At 41.1% G+C, this 17,904-nt stretch overlaps 1 protein-coding gene across 1 annotated transcript in view; it reads left to right on the top strand.

The window, feature by feature from the left end:
• LOC122561374 (broad substrate specificity ATP-binding cassette transporter ABCG2-like) overlaps positions 1-17,653 on the top strand; it is a 123,684-nt gene extending 106,031 nt beyond the window's left edge. The window contains exons 14-15 of the mRNA XM_043713136.1: positions 3,111-3,229; positions 17,500-17,653. Coding sequence (XP_043569071.1) covers positions 3,111-3,229; positions 17,500-17,647 — 267 coding nt within the window. The 3' untranslated portion in view covers positions 17,648-17,653. The remainder of the gene's footprint in view (positions 1-3,110; positions 3,230-17,499) is intronic.
• Positions 17,654-17,904: the final 251 nt, after the last annotated feature.

Genomic DNA, 17,904 nt, shown 5'->3' with positions numbered 1-17,904 from the left:
AGTTGAAGTGTTGAGCCACGGGGTGGTTGGGTTGGTTGGTCCGGGTGTCCCAGAGGTGTTCTCTGAAACGTTCCGCAAGTAGGCAACCTGTCTCCCCAATGTACAGGAGGCCACGTCGGGTGCAGCGGATGCAGTAAATGATGTGTGTGGAGATGCAGGTGAATTTGTGGCAGATATAGAAGGATCCCTTGGGACCTTGGAGGGAAGTAAGGGGGAAGGTGTGGGCGCAGTTTTGCATTTCTTGCGGTTGCAGGGGAAGGTGCCGGGAGTGGAGGTTGGGTTGATGGGAGGTGTGGACCTGACGAGGGAGTCACGGAGGGAGTGGTCTTTTCGGAATGCTGAGAGGGGAGGGGAGGGAAATATATCACTGGTGGTAGGTTCCGTTTGGAGGTGGCGGAAATGACGACGGATGATACGATGTATATGGAGGTTGGTGGGGTGGTAGGTGAGGACCAGTGGGTTCTGTCCTATTGGCGATTGGAGGGACAGGGCTCAAGGGCGGAGGAGCGGGAAGTAGAGGAGATGCGATGGAGAGCATCGTCGGCCATGTCTGGGGGAAATTGCGGTCCTTGAAGAAAGAGGCCATCTGGGTTGTTCGGTATTGGAACTGGTCCTCCGGGAGCAGATGCGGCGGAGACGAAGGAATTGGGAATATGGGATGGCGTTTTTACAGGGGCAGGGTGGGAGGAGTGTAGTCTAGGTAGCTGTGGGAGTCAGTCAGCTTATATAGTTTCTTTCTCCTAATTAATGCTGTAAACAACTTTAAGACAAGAACACAGCCCTCTGTGTTATACATTATGTGGGCAAACATATAAAAGATCTCAAAGTGTATCAAATCCTATGCACTCACTTCTAATGGTCTCTCAGTCAACTTCCACTATTTATAAATGTAAGCTCATCCAGAACTCTGGTATTTATGTGCACATTCACAGCAACTCCCATGCACTCATCATCTCTGTGCTCACTGATCTAGGTTTGAGCTCCAAGACTCTGTTTAAACTTCTCGTCCATCTGCTAAATTCCAACAATGGCATAGCCCTTCTTCTGTAACTTTCTCTAGCATTAAAATTGTCTGAGAATTCTTCCAACTTTAGCCTGTTGTGCATTCTCGACTTCCACCACCCACCATTGGTATCTATGCCCTCAGGCTTCAAGTGCTGTAATTCCCTCAATAAACCTCTCAGCCTCTCTACTCCCGTGAAGGTGTCACCACAATTACACTATTTTTACCAAGTTAATTTAATTTCTACTCCTTTGGCTCGATATCCAATTATGGTAATGCTCTTGTGAAGCATTAATAGTGATATACAGGTGCATATATTGCTGTTGCTTTATTTGTTGCCTATTAAGATACCCAGTGCATAGAGTTGGAGTGAAATTAACTGAAAAATTGCATTTCCAATGAGTCATTTAATGAACTAAATTACCAGTACAGAGTCTTGATGAACAGCAGCATGAGACAGTGAAAAGTCTATAATACAACAGGGCCAATTTTCCAACTCAAGGACCATTTCAATGAAGCTCAACACTAAATTATGCCTACATGTTTATGTTCCTGATGAAGGAACAGTGCTTCAAAAGTTAGTACTTCCAAACAAACCTGATTTGGAGATGCCGGTGTTGGACTGGGTGTACAAAGTTAAAAATCACACAACACCAGGTTATAGTCCGACAGGTTTAATTGGAAGCACATTAGCATTCGGAGCGACGCTCCTTCATCAGGTGATAGTGGAGGGCTCGATCGTAACACAGAATTTATAGCAAAAATTTGCAGTGTGATGTAACTGAAATTATACATCAATTTTACAATGTATAATTTCAGTTACATCACACTGCAAATTTTTGCTATAAATTCTGTGTCCCTGAGTGCATAGTGTCCTTGCTGTACAATGATAGTTGCCAATGGAGCATTGGAGTCTAGAAGAATCATGTAAGTAGGTTGGAGTTGTGCCCTGAGGATTCTTAGAGGCTGACGCACAGCAATTGCCAGTTAATGTTTTTGGTTCCATGGTGTTTGCCCTAAGATGTTGGTGCCTGATGTCCAACATAATGTTTCTGTGGAGTAAACAAAGGAACTGAATTCAGCAGATACTTGCTCTGGTTTCCATCTTGATTTGATACAATGTATAACTTGGTTGGCACATTAGGTAAGATAGAAAGCTGATATTAATGAGGTGAGTTGGCTTTCAACAAGGAGAAAGTGAGGTCTGCAGATGCTGGAGATCAAAGTTGAAACTTTATTGCTGGAACAGCACAGCAGGTCAGGCAGCATCCAGGGAACAGGAGATTCGACGTTTCGGGCACAGGCCGAAGAAGGGCCTGTGCCCGAAACGTCGAATCTCCTGTTCCCTGGATGCTGCCTGACCTGCTGTGCTGTTCCAGCAATAAAGTTTCAACCTGGCTTTCAACAAGGCATTTAACAAACAATAATCACCCTTAATTGGCAATTCATTGCTGCCTAGTGAGAAACTCACTATGCTCCTGGTCCAAAGCATAAAAGATGGAGCAATGGACTCTTTTGCTGCAGTAGTAATGTCCCTCCTTCTGAGCCAGGAGACCCAGGTTTAAGTCCTACCTCCTCCAGAGATGTGTAATGACATCTTTGAACAGGTTGATGAGGAAATATCTAAAAGATGGTGCAAAACACTCCAAAGTCAAATTTGATTCTGCCACAAATCTCACCATAGCCCACACTGTTCAGACTAATAAGATTCCACCCACAATCTGGATTCTGTGCTTACTAATGTTACTCTATATGCTCACCTAACTGAATGTACTGCACTGACTTCATTCAACAAATAGAATAACTGAGGGTAAGGAGGTTACCTTTTTAACCAACTATTGCATGCCATGATGTCATGTAGCTTTCCTGCTCCCAGTGGTCTGGAATCAATTTCACAATACACCAGAGTTTGAAGTTCAGCTCAGCATCATATAGGACACTGTGAACCGTTTTTGCTCTTCCTCTGTGGCTAAGCAATCCAGCAACACATTGCTAATGAAAGGGTCAAGAAATACAATTGTGAGGTAGATTGGCTATCATCAGCATTCACATGGAACCAGACATACTTTTTGACGATAAATTTAAGCAATTCTTGATTTTTTTAAAGGCACTGCAGGTGAATGAATTCAGAAACCTGTACTTCTGTAATCACGAACAAAGGAATGACACAATACTATCACAGGCAGTAGCCAATTGCTCTGGGAACCTGTCACCAAGTAAAGGAATGTAAGTGTCCATTTGTTATGTATGCACAAGAGAAAGTTTAAATTTATTATCTGTATTAGAAATGTCTGATTGACTTCAACAAAATAGTTGAAAGGATTGCTTCCATCTTCTCTGAGCTTTTGGCATTTACATTGCTAGATCATTTTGATCTCATGGCACTTTGTAGAGAAGTTAAGTTGTAATGGAAAGATTACAAATATGCAGTTTCTTCCAGTCTTCCTGAACCGACATCATTGATTTATGATTTCTCTTCAGACATTGTTTAATCCAAATATTTTAAAAGAATTGCCTAACACACCTGTATTAAAAAAATTCTCTGCACAAATCCTGTCATCCTTTTACATTACAAATATTTGCCATAGTAACTCTAACCTGGCATTGTTAAAATTATTACTCTAGAAATGGTGGAAAGGTATAGTTACAACATGAGCAATTTCCATTAAAAGTGTTGAAATAGGAATTATTAATGTAAATATAAAAATTCAGACAGGATGTATGATCTTAAAATGAGAACTGAGTTACATTAGTTTGTCCTGGACCAGTTATTCTCACTGCTTGAGCCCATTTCAGTTGAAAATTAAACAATGACCAGGTTTGTATCTTGTATAATAAGTAAAACAAAAAACTTTGGATGCTGGAAACCTGAATAAAAACAGAAAATACTGGAGAAACTCAGCAGGTCTGGCAGTATCTGTGGAGAGAAAGCAGGGTTAATGTTTTGGATGCAGTGACCCTTCATGTCCCGAACTCTGTATGTCCAATGGAAATGGGTTTGCAGGTGGTTAAAGCCCACAGAACTGCCACTGTGTTTCCATCATTAACTATCTTCATCATGCAACTTTCTAACTCAACTAAGTTATTGCTTGAAACTGGCAGGAATATCCTAAAATGTAAATCCAGGTTCTGTGGTGTACTTCAAATTCCAACACCATTTTAATAGTAGCTAACAGTTGAATTTACCAGTTGCAACCTACCAGGAAAACCCATCAGTTGAATTTACCATGTGGTCATAGAAAATAGTTAATGGAGAGATGGGCAGTAGTCTCTCAAAGCCACTAAATTAGTATTTAAAGGGATAGTGACATACAAATAAATGAATCTGTTTGCTATTTGTATTCCCAAGATTGTTTACAGCTTCCAGGCTTTTTTTTCTGATACAATGTATCTTACTTTTCCTCAGTAAACTATACTAGCTTATCATATATGCTAATTTATTCAAAACAAACAGCAGCTGGAGGGAGGGGCAAGACAGTAGCAACAGTCCTTCCTAACAATAACATGATCAAAAGAATGGTGATCACCAAATGCCCACAAACAAAAATTAATGGATTGGATTTCACCTTATTTTTGTATTCAAATTTAATGGTCATATTCAAAAGCACTGTGAATTACACATTACCACTTTGAATGAAGCAAAGTCAGATCTTATTTTATTCCAAGGTTGTTTACTAATAATACATGGTGAATGCTTAGCTGCAATTATGATGACTGTGAGCTCACATGTAAGTTCTTTTTATTTGTTCATTGGTTCATTTGTTTATTGCTAAATCTTAATGCTTTGGAGAAGGCACTGTTGGACTGCCCTCTTGAAATGCTGTGGTTTTCATTTATAGAAACAACCACAATGGCATTAGGAAGGGCGTTCAGGATTTTGAACCAGAGACAGTGAAGGATTAATCATATTGTTCCTAGTTAGGGTGATATGTGGCTTGCATAGGAACATGCATATGATAGTGTTCCCATGCATCTGTCCTTGTTTTTCTAAGTAGCAGAGGTTGCAGATTTAGAAAATGCTGTTGGAGAAGCTTTGGTGAGTTACCCCAGTGCATTTTATAAATGGTACACACTACTACCACTGTGCATTTGTGGTAAAGGGATTGAATGTTAAATGTAGTAGATGGACAGCTTTATTCCAGATTATGTCAACCCTCTTGAGTGCTGTTGGAGCTGTAATCTTCCAGGCAAGTGGACAGCATTCCTTCATAGACCTGATCTGTGCAGTGTAATTGTGGAAACGAGAGATGAATTACTCATGGTAGGAATTGTCGCCTCTGACTTGCTCTGGTAGTGACAATATTGATATGGCTTGTTGAGTTTGGTTTCTAGTCAATGGTAACCCCCACAGTGTTGATAGTGGAGGATTCAGTGATGGCTATGTCATTGAATATCAAGAGGCAATGGTATGATTTTCTCTTCTTGGAGATGACAGTTGCCTGGCGTTAGGTGACATGAATGCTACTTGCAATTTATCAGTCCAAACTTGTTCTCTAGGTCTTGCAGAATATGGACACAGCCTGCTTCAAAATCTGAGGAATCGTGAATGGTGCTGAATATCATAACTCCATTAGATTCAAGATTGTAGCAATTATAACTCTAATGGATTCAATATTGTTATGGAAAAGGATAATGGTTGGCCTAAAGTTAATGATCTAAAATGGAAAGGCCAGCTTTACTAAGGTCAGATATGATTTGGCCAGAGTGGACTGGGAGCAGATAATCTCAGGTAAATCTATCTGAGAATGGTGGGATGCATTCTAGAACGAATTATGGAGAATACAGGGCAGGCATATTCCAATTAAAAAAAAAGGGTGGGTCTATCAAATCCTGTGAACCCTGGATATTAAGGGATATACAGTATTGGACTAAGATAAAAAGGAAGGGATGTGACAAATACAAAGGGCTCAAAACAATAGAAGCCCAAGAGGAATGTGCAAGAGGGAACTTAAAAGGGAGACTTGGAGAGCTAAAAGGGAATTATGAAAGGATACTGGCAGATAAAAATAAAGGCAAATTCTGTAAGTGTATTAAGGATAAAAGGATAATGAGGGAATGAGTAGGACCCCAAAGGTTCATAGAATCAGACGATATAGGTAGGATTCGAAATGCATACTTTGTATCGTTGTTTAACAGTGAGAGGTGTGATATGGCTATAGAAATCAGGGAGAAAGTTTGTGATACAATTTAAAAATAGACTGAGGTGAGGTTTTGAGCAGTCTGGCAGACTTAAAAGTAGATGAAATGTGTCCCAGTTTGTTGAGAAGGCAAGGGTGGAAATAGTAGGGACACTTGCAAAGAGCTTTTATTCCTCTCTGGCCACGGGAGAGGAGCTGGAGGAGTGGAGGACAGCCCATAAGGTTTCATTATTCAAGAAAGGAGTACGGAATAATTGGGAAACTATATGTTAGTTAGTCTAATCTTAGTGGTGGGGAAACTATTGGAAGTAATTCTGAGAGACAGAATTAATCTTCATTTGGAGAGGCAGGGATTATTCAAGAATAGTCAATGTGATTTTGTTAAGGGGAGGTCATATTGACTAACTTGATTAAATTTTTTGAAGAGGTGACCAGATGTGTAGATGATGGAATTGCTTTTGATGGAATATACTTGGACTTCAGCAAGATTTTTGATAAGTTGAGTCTGGTAGACTAATAGCAAAGATAAGATCCCATGGAATTCAAAGAAATTTCTCAAATTAGATCCACAATTGGCTGAGTGGCAGGAAGCAGAGGGTGATGGTTATGGGTGTTATTCTGAATGGTAAACTGTGTCCAGTGATGTCTCATAGGGGTTAGTGTTGGAGCTTGCTGTTTGTGGTTTACACAAATGATTTGGACTTTAATGTAGGAGGGTTGATCAATATGTTTGCAGACAATATAAAAGTTTGTAGGACAGTAAATAATGAGGATGATCTTAGTTTACTAAAGGATATATGGGCTAATCAGTGGCAAATGGAATTCAATCCAGATAAATGTGTTGGTGCATTTGGAGAAGGCAAACAAGGCATACAAATACATGGTGAATGGTAGGACCCTGGGAAACACTGAAGATGACAGGGACCTTAATGTACATATATACTTCAGGTATCAGGATAAGTGCAAAAGTGGTTAAGAGGGCATGTGGTGTACTTGCCTTTATTAGATAAGGCACAGAGCTTTGGAGCAGGGAGATTATGCTGCAACTGTCTATAACATTGGTGAGGCTACGGCTAGGTAATTGTGTGCAGTTCTGGAATTCCCATTAAAGGAGGGATGTGATAGCACTGGAGAGGATGCAAAGGAGACTTAGCAGAGCGCTGCCTGGGCTGGAGAGTTTAGTAATGAAGAGAGACTGGATAGACTGGGGTTGTTTTCCTAGAGCAGAGAAGATTTGAGATGTACAAAGTTATGAGGGTTATAGATAGGATAGACAGGAAGAAACCTTTCCCCTTGATGGATGGATCATTGATCAGAGGCCATAGATTTAAGATAAGGGACAGAATATTTAGAGGAGATATGAGGGAAAATGTTTTGACCAAGAGGATGGTGAGAATCTGGAAACAACTGCCTGGAAGGGTGGTAGTAGCAGTAACTATCATCACATTTAAGAAATATTTAGATATACACTTACGATTTAAGGTATACAAGGACTTGGGCCAAGTGGTGGAAAATAGAATGAGAACAGTCAGGTGTTTGTTTTTCACAGGCGTGGATGCAATGGGCCAAAGAGTCTTTTTTGTGCTGTTGATCTCTTGTTTTAATTAGCGAACATCTCCACGTCTGATCTTAAGAAGGACAATATGTCATTGATGAAGCAGCTAAAAATGGGTCCAGAACACTACCCTGAGATACCCTAGGGCTGAAAAGATTAATCTTCAACTGCTACAACTATCTTACTTTGTGATAGGTATGACCCCAAGCAGTGGACAGTTTTTGTCTCAAATTCCCATTGACTTCAGTTTTTCTTGGGCTCCTTGATGTCATTCTTGGTCAAACGCTGCTTGATATCAATGTATATGCCTCATCTCCACTCTGGAGTTTAGCTCTTTTGTCTGTCTTTGAACTAAGGCTCTAATGAGTTCAGGAGGTGAGTGGCCGAGACAATCTCAAACTGAGCTTCATTGAGCAGCTTATTCCTTTGAAAATGTTGCTTGATAGCATTGTCAGTGTACTCTGATAATCGAGAGTAGACCAATAGGACAGTAATTAACCTGGTTTGTGTTATCCTGCACAGGGTATAGCCAAGGAATTTTTCGCATTGTTGGATAGATGTCAATGTTGTAGCTGTACTTAAACAGCTTGGCTATGAGCATGTCTAGTTCTGGAGTACTAATGTTGGGATGTATCAGAGCCCATTGCCTTTGAAGTATCCTGTGCTTTCAGCTGTTTCTTGATGTTATGTGGAGAGTTCAGATTGGCATCTAAGATTAACTCAGTTAGCTGACGGCTGATTTAGATTTTTTTTAGCTTTTGTTGTCACGTGTACTCAAGTACAGAAGTACAGGAGTACAGTGAAAAGTGTATAATATGGTGCCATCTTAGGTACCTAGATACAAAAAACCTTAGGTACAAAGGAGTAAGAGAAATGAGAGTTAAAAAGTTAAGCATAACTTCATATAATACGCTAAAAACAGTAATAAGGTAATAGTTAACATTAACGTCTTTCATAGTATAAACTAGGAAAATGAAGAATTAAGTAAAAGTTCAACAGTCTTTGATGAGTCTTCCACTTATCTCACTGCCGGGAAGCCTCAGCTGCATGTTTTCGACGCTCCTACCACAGATACGGTCACTGCTGCTCAAACTGCCACCTTTTTGATTTCCCCTGGTGCCTTGGGAACATGCCAGGCAAGATCCACTTACACACCAAGCCAAGACATTGCCATGAGTCACCAACAGACTGGCCGACATACCATCAAGAGACCAAGCCGGGATCCGCCGCAAGCCATTGAGAGACCAAGCTGGTTAGCAATGCAAAGTGACACCAACAGTATGGTTTCAATTCCTCACACCAGCTGAGGCTACCATAAAAGACTCTCCTTCTCAACCTCTCCCTTCGTCTGAGGTGTGGTGACCACCACAGTTGTCTCTCCAATAAGACAGCAGCCCTCTAATCTCCTGGGACTTTACCTTTATCTTTACCTTATGAGTCACTGCCTGCCATTTGGAAAAAGACCTGTTTATTTATGTCTTTGTTTCTTGTCTGCCAACAGTTTTCTATCTATCTAAATACACTCGTCCCAATCCCATTTGATTTGATTTTATACTCTAATCTCTTCTGTGAGACTTTGTTGAAAGTATTCAAATATTCAAATAAACCATATCCACTGGCTGTCCTTCATCAACCCTGAGTTACATTCTTGAAGAATTCCAATAGATTTGTCAAGCATGATTTCCCAATAATAAATCCATGCTGATTCTGTATGACCCCTCCCTCCCAAGTACTCAGCTGTTAAGTTTTTGTAGAATGGACTCCAGCATTTTCCCCAACGACCAAATCAGGCTGACAGGTCTAATTTCCAGGTTTCCCTCTTTAAAAAGAGCTACATTCCAATCTGTAGGAATTGCTCCAGTATCTCTTGAATCTTGGAATCCTTACACAAATGCCTCCTAATGCTTTTTGTTCCATATTGTTAAAGTTAGGATCCTTCCTCACTATTGTGTAACTTCCTCTTTTACCAGCAATGCAACTCCACTGCCTTTTCCTTTTTATCTGACTTTCCTTGGTGATGGGAAACCAGGCTCTGAAGTTAATTCAATACCCACCTCATTAACTACCTACTCCTCCTCTGGTACCCCTCTCATCCAACATTGGATCCTCCAACTCAACATAGTCAGAAGAAACCACCACTGGTCTGATATCCTATATTAACTGGCATTCCTGATGCTGGCACCATATTTAAAACACTTGTGCACTCAGAAAGGTGTTGATATTCTGAAGCTGTTCTGATGGCTGTAGGCGCTCCCAGAGAACATGGCAGATGAGGGGAAATTGATGCAGTGATTTTTGAGTTTGTAATTTGTGGGTTTTCTGTGTGTCTGAAGTTTAAAGTGACTTAAGTACTTCAGTATTCATAGTGATTTCTTCCAAAATAGTTTTTGAGGCTTGGGAGTGCAGTGAATGGGCTTTTGTGCATGGATTGTTTTATTGTTTGTTTTTGATTGCTTGGTTCCTTCTATTTTTTTCTTTATTTCTTTTGTTCATAAACTTCTGTTTATTATTAAAGCAATGTATGCAGTATTGCATGCTTATGTTTCAGTGAGAGACCACTTTGTTAAAATCAGTAAGATACCAGAACTTCAATAGGTACAGGGAACAGAGCTCAATGCAGTGGCCATCATGAAAGGAGGCGCTGGGGAAGCTAAAGGCCTCAAGATGATAAATAATTCGGACCAGATGGACTACATCCTAAAGTTCTGAAGAGGGTAGCTGAGGAGATTGTGGAGGTATTGGTGGTGATCTTTCAGAAATCACTGGAGTCAGGGAAGGTTCCAGAGAACTGGAAATAACTAATGGAGCACCCCTTTTTAAGCAGGAGGGAGGCAGAATATAGGAAATTGTAAGCCCATTATTGGAAAGATTATAGAATCCATTATTAAGGATAAGATTACAGAGTACTTGCAAGTACATGGTAAAATAGGGCTGAGTCAGCACGACTTCATCAAGGGGAGGTCATGCCTGACAAATCTGGTAGAATTCTTTGAGAAGATAATGAGCAAGTTACACAAAGGAGAGCCAGTGGACATGATCTATTCAGATTTCCAAATAGACACAGGAGACCATTAAAGAAAATAAAAGTACACAGACAGGAGGCTGGAAGAATACAGCAAACCAGGCAGCACCAGGAGGTGGAGAATTTGACATTTTGGGTCGAGATCCTTAATCAGTCCTAGTCAAGGGTCTTGACCCGAAACGTTGACTTCTCCAACTCCTGATGCTGCCTGGCTTTCTGTGTTCTTCCAGCCTCCTATTTGTCTACTTTGGATTCCAGCACCTGCAGTTTTTTTTCTCTAAATAAAGTATTTGGTACCATGGCTAGGTAATGGAATGGATAGAGGATTGACTATCTGCTAAATAAGGTAACACTTTAGGTACCATGGCTAAGAACCGGTATGGATAGAGCACTGGCTAACTAGCAGGATGCAGAAAGTGGGGATAAAGGGATCTTTATCAGGATAGCAGCTGGTGACTAGTGGAGGTCTGCAGGAGTCAGTGTTGGGACTATAACTATTCACATTATACGTTAACGTGAATGAAGGAACTGAGGGCATTGTTGCTAAGTTTGTAGAAACAGGTAGTATTGAAGAGAAGTGTGCAGAAGGACTTGGACAGGCAAGAAGAGTGGGCAAAGAAATGGCAGATGGAATACTACGTGGAAAAGTGTGAGGTTATGCACATTGTAGGAAAAGCGCAGCAGGTCAGGCAGCATCCAAGGAGCAGGAGAATCGACGTTTCGGGCATAAGCCCTTCTTCAGGAATCTGGCTTTCGGGCTTATGCCCGAAACGTTGATTCTCTTGTTCCTTGGATGCTGCCTGACCTGCTGTGCTTTTCCAGCAACACATTTTTCAGCTCTTATCTCCAGCATCTGCAGTCCTCACTTTCTCCACGATGTAGGAAAATACAGGTATAGATTATTTTAAATGAGGAACGACTTTGGAATTCTGAAGCACCAAAGGGACTAGTGAGTCCTAGTTCAGGATTCTCTTAATGTTAACATACAGATTTGGTTGGCAGTTGGGAAGGTAAATGTAATATTAATATTCATTTCAAGAGGGCTAGAATACAAGAGTAGCGATGTACTGCTGAGCCTATATACTGCTGTGTTCAGACCACATTTGGAATATTGTGAACAGTTTTGACTCCATATCCAAGGATGGGTGTTCTGGTGTAGCACGGGATCAAAAATAATGGTTCAAATGAATGATCCTGGGGATGAAGGGCTTGTCATATGAGAAGCAGTTGTGGACCCTGGGTCTGTACACAATGGTGTTTTGAAGAATGAGGGGATATCACATTGAAACTTACAGAATATTGAGAGACCTGGATAGAGCGGAGGTGGAGAGGATGTTTCCATTCGTAGGAGAGACCAGAACCTGAGAACTCAGCCTCAGAGTGAAGAGATGACCCTTTAGAACTGGAATGACCGGGAATTTCTTAAGCAGAGGGTGGTTAATCTGTGGAACTCAATTCCACAGAAGGTTGTGGAGGCCAAGTCATTGATTGTATTTTAGATAGAGATAAATACGTTCTTGATTAATAAGGGGATCAAAGGTTATGGGGATAAGGCTGGAGAAGAAGGTTGAGAAACATATCTGTAATGATCAAATGGTGGAACAGTCTTGATGGCTACGGGATGGTGCAGGTGGGAGGGTTTTGGATTCCTGATAAATTGGGGCTTTTTCTGGGGTAGGTGGGACCTCTACAAACTGGATGGTCTTCACCTGAACCAGACGGGTAGCAATATGCTGGGGGATAAATTTGCTAATGCTTTTTGGGTGGGTTTAAACTAATTCAGCAGGGTGATGAGAACTGAAATTGTAGTTTGGTACCTGGGTTGGTACCTGGGATTTCAATGTTCTGGCCATTTCAGAAACATGGGTAGAGCAGGGATAGGAATAGTAATTGCAGGTTCTGGAAGTTAGATGTTTCAGTAAAAACAGAGAAAATGGTAAAAGAGGGGCTGATGTGGCATTGCTAGTCAAGGACAGTATTACGGTTGCAGAAAGGACTTTTGAGGACTTGTCAACTGAGGTAGCATGGGCTGAGATTAGAACCAGGAAAAGAAGAGGTTACCCTGTTGGGAGTTTTCTATAGGCCTCAAAATAGTTCCAGAGATGTAGAGGAAAGGATAGCAAAGATCATCCTCAATAGAAGTGAGATTGACAGGTTAGTTGTTATGGGGGACTGAGGTCTTTAACTTTCCAAATATTGACTGGGAATACGATAATTCAAGTACTTTAGATGGGTCAGTTCTTGTCCAATTTGTGCAAGAGGGTTTCCTGACACAGTATGTAGGCAGGCCAACAAGGGGCGAGGCCACATTGGATTTGGTACTGGTAATGAAACCAGCCCAGTATTAGATTTGGAGATAGGTGAGCATTTTGATGATAGTGATCACAATTCAATTAATTTTTTTTAAATAATGGAAAGGGATAGGCATATATTGCAGGGCAAGAGTTATAGCTGGGGGAAAGGCAATTACAATGCAATTAGGCAAGATTTAGGATGCATAGAATGGGGAAGGAATCTGCAGGGGATGAGCACAATTGAAATGTGGAGCTTATTCAAGGACCAGCTACTGCATGTCCTTGCTAAGTATGATTCCTGAAGAAGTGCTTATGCCCGAAACGTCGATTCTCCTGTTCCCTGGATGCTGCCTGACCTGCTGCGCTTTTCCAGCAACACATTTTCAGCTCTGATCTCCAGCATCTGCAGACCTCACTTTCTCCTTGCTAAGTATGTACCTGTCAGGTAGGGAGGATGTTGTCGAGCGTGGGACCTGTGGTTTACTAAAGAAGTTGAATCTCTTGTCAAGAGGAAGAAGAAGGCTTGGGTTAGGATAAGATGTGATAACTCAGGGCATTTGAGAGTTACAAGTTAGCTGGGAAAGATCTAAACAGAGAGCTAAGAACAGCCAGAGGGGTCATGAGATTCAGACCAATCAAGGATAGTATGGGAAGTTGTGTGTGAGGTCAGAAGAGATGGGGAAGTGCTAAATGAGCACTTTTCATCAGTATTCAGACTTGAAAAAGACAATGTGGTCAAGGAGAATACTGAGATACAGGCTACTAGAACAAATGGGATTAAAGTTCACAAGGAGGAGGTGGTAGCAATTCTGGAAAATGTAAAAACAGATAAATTCCCTGGGCTGGATGGGATTTATCCTAGAATTCTCTGGGAAGCCAGGGAGGAGATAGCTGAGCCTTTGGCTTTGATCTTTATGTCATCATTGTCTACAGGAATAGTGCCAGAAGACTGGAGGATAGCAAATGTTGTTTCCTTGTTCAAGAAGGGGAGTAGATACAACCCTTAAAATTATAGACCAGTGAGCTTTACTTCAGTTGTGGGTAAATTGTTGGAAAGGGTTATAAAAGATAGGATTTATAATCATCTAGAAAGGAATAAGTTGATTAGGGATAGTCAACACAGTTTTATGAAGGGTAGGTCATGCCTCACACACCTTATTGAGTTCTTTGAGAAGGTGACTAAACAGATGGATGAGGGTAAAGTGGTTGATGTGGTGTATGTGGATTTCAGTATGGCATTTGATAAGGTTCTCCACGGTAGGCTACTGCACAAAATACAGAGGCATGGGATTGAGGGTGACTTAGCGGTTTTGATCAGAAATTGGCTAGCTGAAAGAAGACAGAAGGTGGTGGTTGATGGAAAATATTCATCCTGGAGTTCAGTTACTAGTGGTGTACGCAAGAATCTGTTTTGGGTCCACTGTTGTTTGTAATTTTTATAAATGACCTGGATGAGGGCATAGAAGGATGGGTTAGTAAATTTGCGGATGACACTAAGGTCGGTAGAGTTGTGGATAGTGCTGAAGGATGGTGTAGGTTACAGAGTGACATGGATACACTGTAGAAATGGGCTGAGAGGTGGCAAATGGAGTTTAATGCAGAAAAGTGTGAGATGATTCACTTTGGAAGGAGTAACAGGAATGGAGATTACTGGACTAATGATAAAATTCTTGGTAGTGTAGATGAGCAGAGAGATCTCGGGTATCCAGGTATATAGATCCTTGAAAGTTGCCATCCAGGTTCATAGGGTCATTAAGAAGGCATACGGTGTGTTAGCTTTGATTGATAGAGGGACTGAGTTTCAGAACCATGAGGTCATGCTGCAGCTGTACAAAACTCTGATGCGGTCGCAATTGAAGGATTGCGTACAGTTCTGGTCACTGCATCATAGGAAGGGTTCAGGGGAGATTTACTAGGATGTTGCCTGGTATAGAGGGAAGGTCTTACGAGGAAAGTCTGAAAGGCTTGAGACTTTTCTTTAGAGAGAAGAAGATTGAGAGGTGACTTAATTGAGACATATAAGGTCTCAATCCGAATCAATCTGATGCCAAATTAAGGTCTCATAGGGTTAGATAAGTTGGACGTGCTAGCCATCGCCATCTTTTTCCTCAGATGGCGAAAGCTAGCACGAGGAGACATAGCTTTAAATTGAGGGGTGATAGATATAGGACAGATGTCAGAGGTTTTTTTACTCAGAGAGTAGTAGGGGCGTGGAATGTATTACCTATAACAGCAGTAGACTCACCAACTTTAAGGGCATTTAAATGGTCATTGGATAGGCATACAGATGACAATGGAATAGTGTAGGTTACATGGGCTTCAGATTGGTTTCACAGGTCGGCACAACACCGAGGGCTGAAAGGCCTGTACTGTGCTGTAATGTTCTATGAATGGTATAAAACAAATTAAAATACGATCTGTTACCAGGTTTCTATCTGGCATCGGATTGATTCGTTAATAGACCCAGCTGAAATCATAACACTTTCTTTTAAAATTGCTATTGCAATAACTTCATAAGAATGTTAATCAACCAAAGTAACAGAAGCTATTAGCTCTTGACATCTCCTTATCTTGTCTAAATAAAGTGACAAAATAAATCCCAGCAAGTATAAATATATAAATATAAACAAGTATAAATAGGTAAGGATATCTAGTCGGCATAGATGAGTTGGACCGAAGGGTCTGTTTCTATGCTGTACATCTCAATGACTCTATGTACCCACCCTAGAAAGAAGATTCCTTCACTTTGTTTGAGATAGTCAAAACATTTCCCAACTTTGTGTACCTGCCTCAGGCCCAAAAAGCTGGCTGAGTTATTTATCTGTCATTGCAATTGAGCTACATTGAGTATTGAGTATAGGAGTTGGGAGGCACCCTGCCTCTATTCCTGATAAAGGGCTTTTGTCCGAAACGTCGATTTTCCTGCTCCTTGGATGCTGCCTGACCTGCTGTGCTTTTCCAGCACCACTCTAATTAGATTACTTAGAGTGTGGTCCAACAAGTCCACACCAACCCGCTGAAACGGAACCCACCCAGACCCATTCCCCTACATTTACCCCTTCACCTAACACTACGGGCAATTTAGCAAGGCCAATTCACCTAATCTAGACTCTGGTTTCCAGCATCTGCAGTCCTTGTTTTTACCTAGCTGATTTTAACCCTACTGCGAATCCTCTTGCAAGGATGCCTGCCTTGAAGAAGTTTTCCTCCTCTCTCTACAAGAATCTCAGTGAGGCTCTCTCTCACTGCAACCCCCAGTCATTCTCTATGCTACTTTCTCCCCTCCCCCACCCCCCCCTCTCATTTATCTCTCTACTCTGCAGGCACTCTGCCTCTATTCCTGAAGGGCTTTTGCCCGAAACGTCGATTGTCCTGCTCCTCGGATGCTGCCTGACCTGCTGTGTTTTTCCAGCACCACTCTAATCTAGACTATAGCAATTGGGAGGTCATGTTGCTGTTGAACATGACATTGGAAAGACCACTTTTGGAATATTGCGTGCAATTCTGGTCTCCTTCCTTTCAGAAGGATGTTGTGAAACTTGAAAGGGTTCAGAAAAGATTTACAAGGATGTTGCCAGGGTTGAAGGATTTGAGCTATAGGGAGAGGCTGAATAGGCTGGGGCTGTTTTCTCTGGAGCATTGGAGGCTGAGGGGTGATCTTATAGAGATGTATAAAATCATGAGGGGTATGAATAGGATAAATAGGTATTTTCCCTGGGGTGAATGAGTCCAGGACTAGCGGGCATAGGTTTAGGGTGCGAGGGGAAAGATGAAAAGGGACCTAAGGGGCAAAATTTTCATGCAGAGGATGGTGCGTGTGTGGAATGAGATTCCAGAGGAACTGGTGGAGGCTGGTACAATTACAACATTTAAAAGGCATCTGTAATTGTAAGGGTTTATCGGGATATGGGCCAAGTGCTGAAAACTGGGACTAGATTAGGTTAGGATATCTGGTCAGATAGACGAGTTGGACCAAAGGGTCTGTTTCTGTGCTGTACATCTCTATGACTCTAAGTAAAGCTTGTAAATCTACCAATAACACAATGTTTTCCCTCTCTGTTTCAATAATGTGACTTTGTTATCAGATCCACTGAGTTTCACCAACAATTTCTGTTTTGTCGTATTATTCATGCTTGACTGACAACTTCTGCACATGTGTATATTTTGGTTCATCCTCAGAGTCCCAAGGTGCATCAATGACTTAAGTCGAGTTATTTGCTGCTGCCATTCCAGACGATTTGACTATTGTGCTGGTTTGTTTCAAAGGCTTGATTTTCCAAAGTTGCCTTCTCAATGGAAAACCTTATCCAATGGGAACATGGCTAGAGAATGATTTATGTTTGAGTTGTGGCTATCTCACTCATGGATTGATTTTCTAATAATTAGATTTCAGCATTGCCAAATTTATATCTTACATGTGTTCATGATATAAGATATGATTTGTACTTTTTCAGTGCATCTAAAATTGAATTTTGTTTTTCTTTTAGATGTTATGGTGAAGAGTACTTGTGTGGGCAAGGAAGTGGATTTGATTTGTGGGCCATATGGAAGAATGTTATTGCACTTGCTTGCATAACAATAATTTTTCTGATTGTAGCATATGTCAATCTTAGGTGTATGAGGAAATTCACATAACCCTCTTAAAATGATATTCATATTTTATAATCTAGTTCTATATAAACTATTTCTCCGTTGTTACAATGGATAATCATAACTGAGATAAGATGTCAGGCTTGGCAAGCTAGCAACCCCCTAATTTGTGGGACAAAAAAAACTCATTCCTGAAATTTCAGCACATAATGTAAATTGAGAGCATTATGCAGAACTTGAGGGAGTGTATCACTGTCAGAAGTATTGCCTTTTGATGTAATACTCAATTTGATGCCTTAACA

Source organism: Chiloscyllium plagiosum, chromosome 22 (assembly GCF_004010195.1).
Source record: "Chiloscyllium plagiosum isolate BGI_BamShark_2017 chromosome 22, ASM401019v2, whole genome shotgun sequence".
NCBI lineage: Eukaryota > Metazoa > Chordata > Chondrichthyes > Orectolobiformes > Hemiscylliidae > Chiloscyllium > Chiloscyllium plagiosum.
Note: the sequence above shows the minus strand (reverse complement) of the source record. Positions and strands in the feature narration are given on the sequence as shown.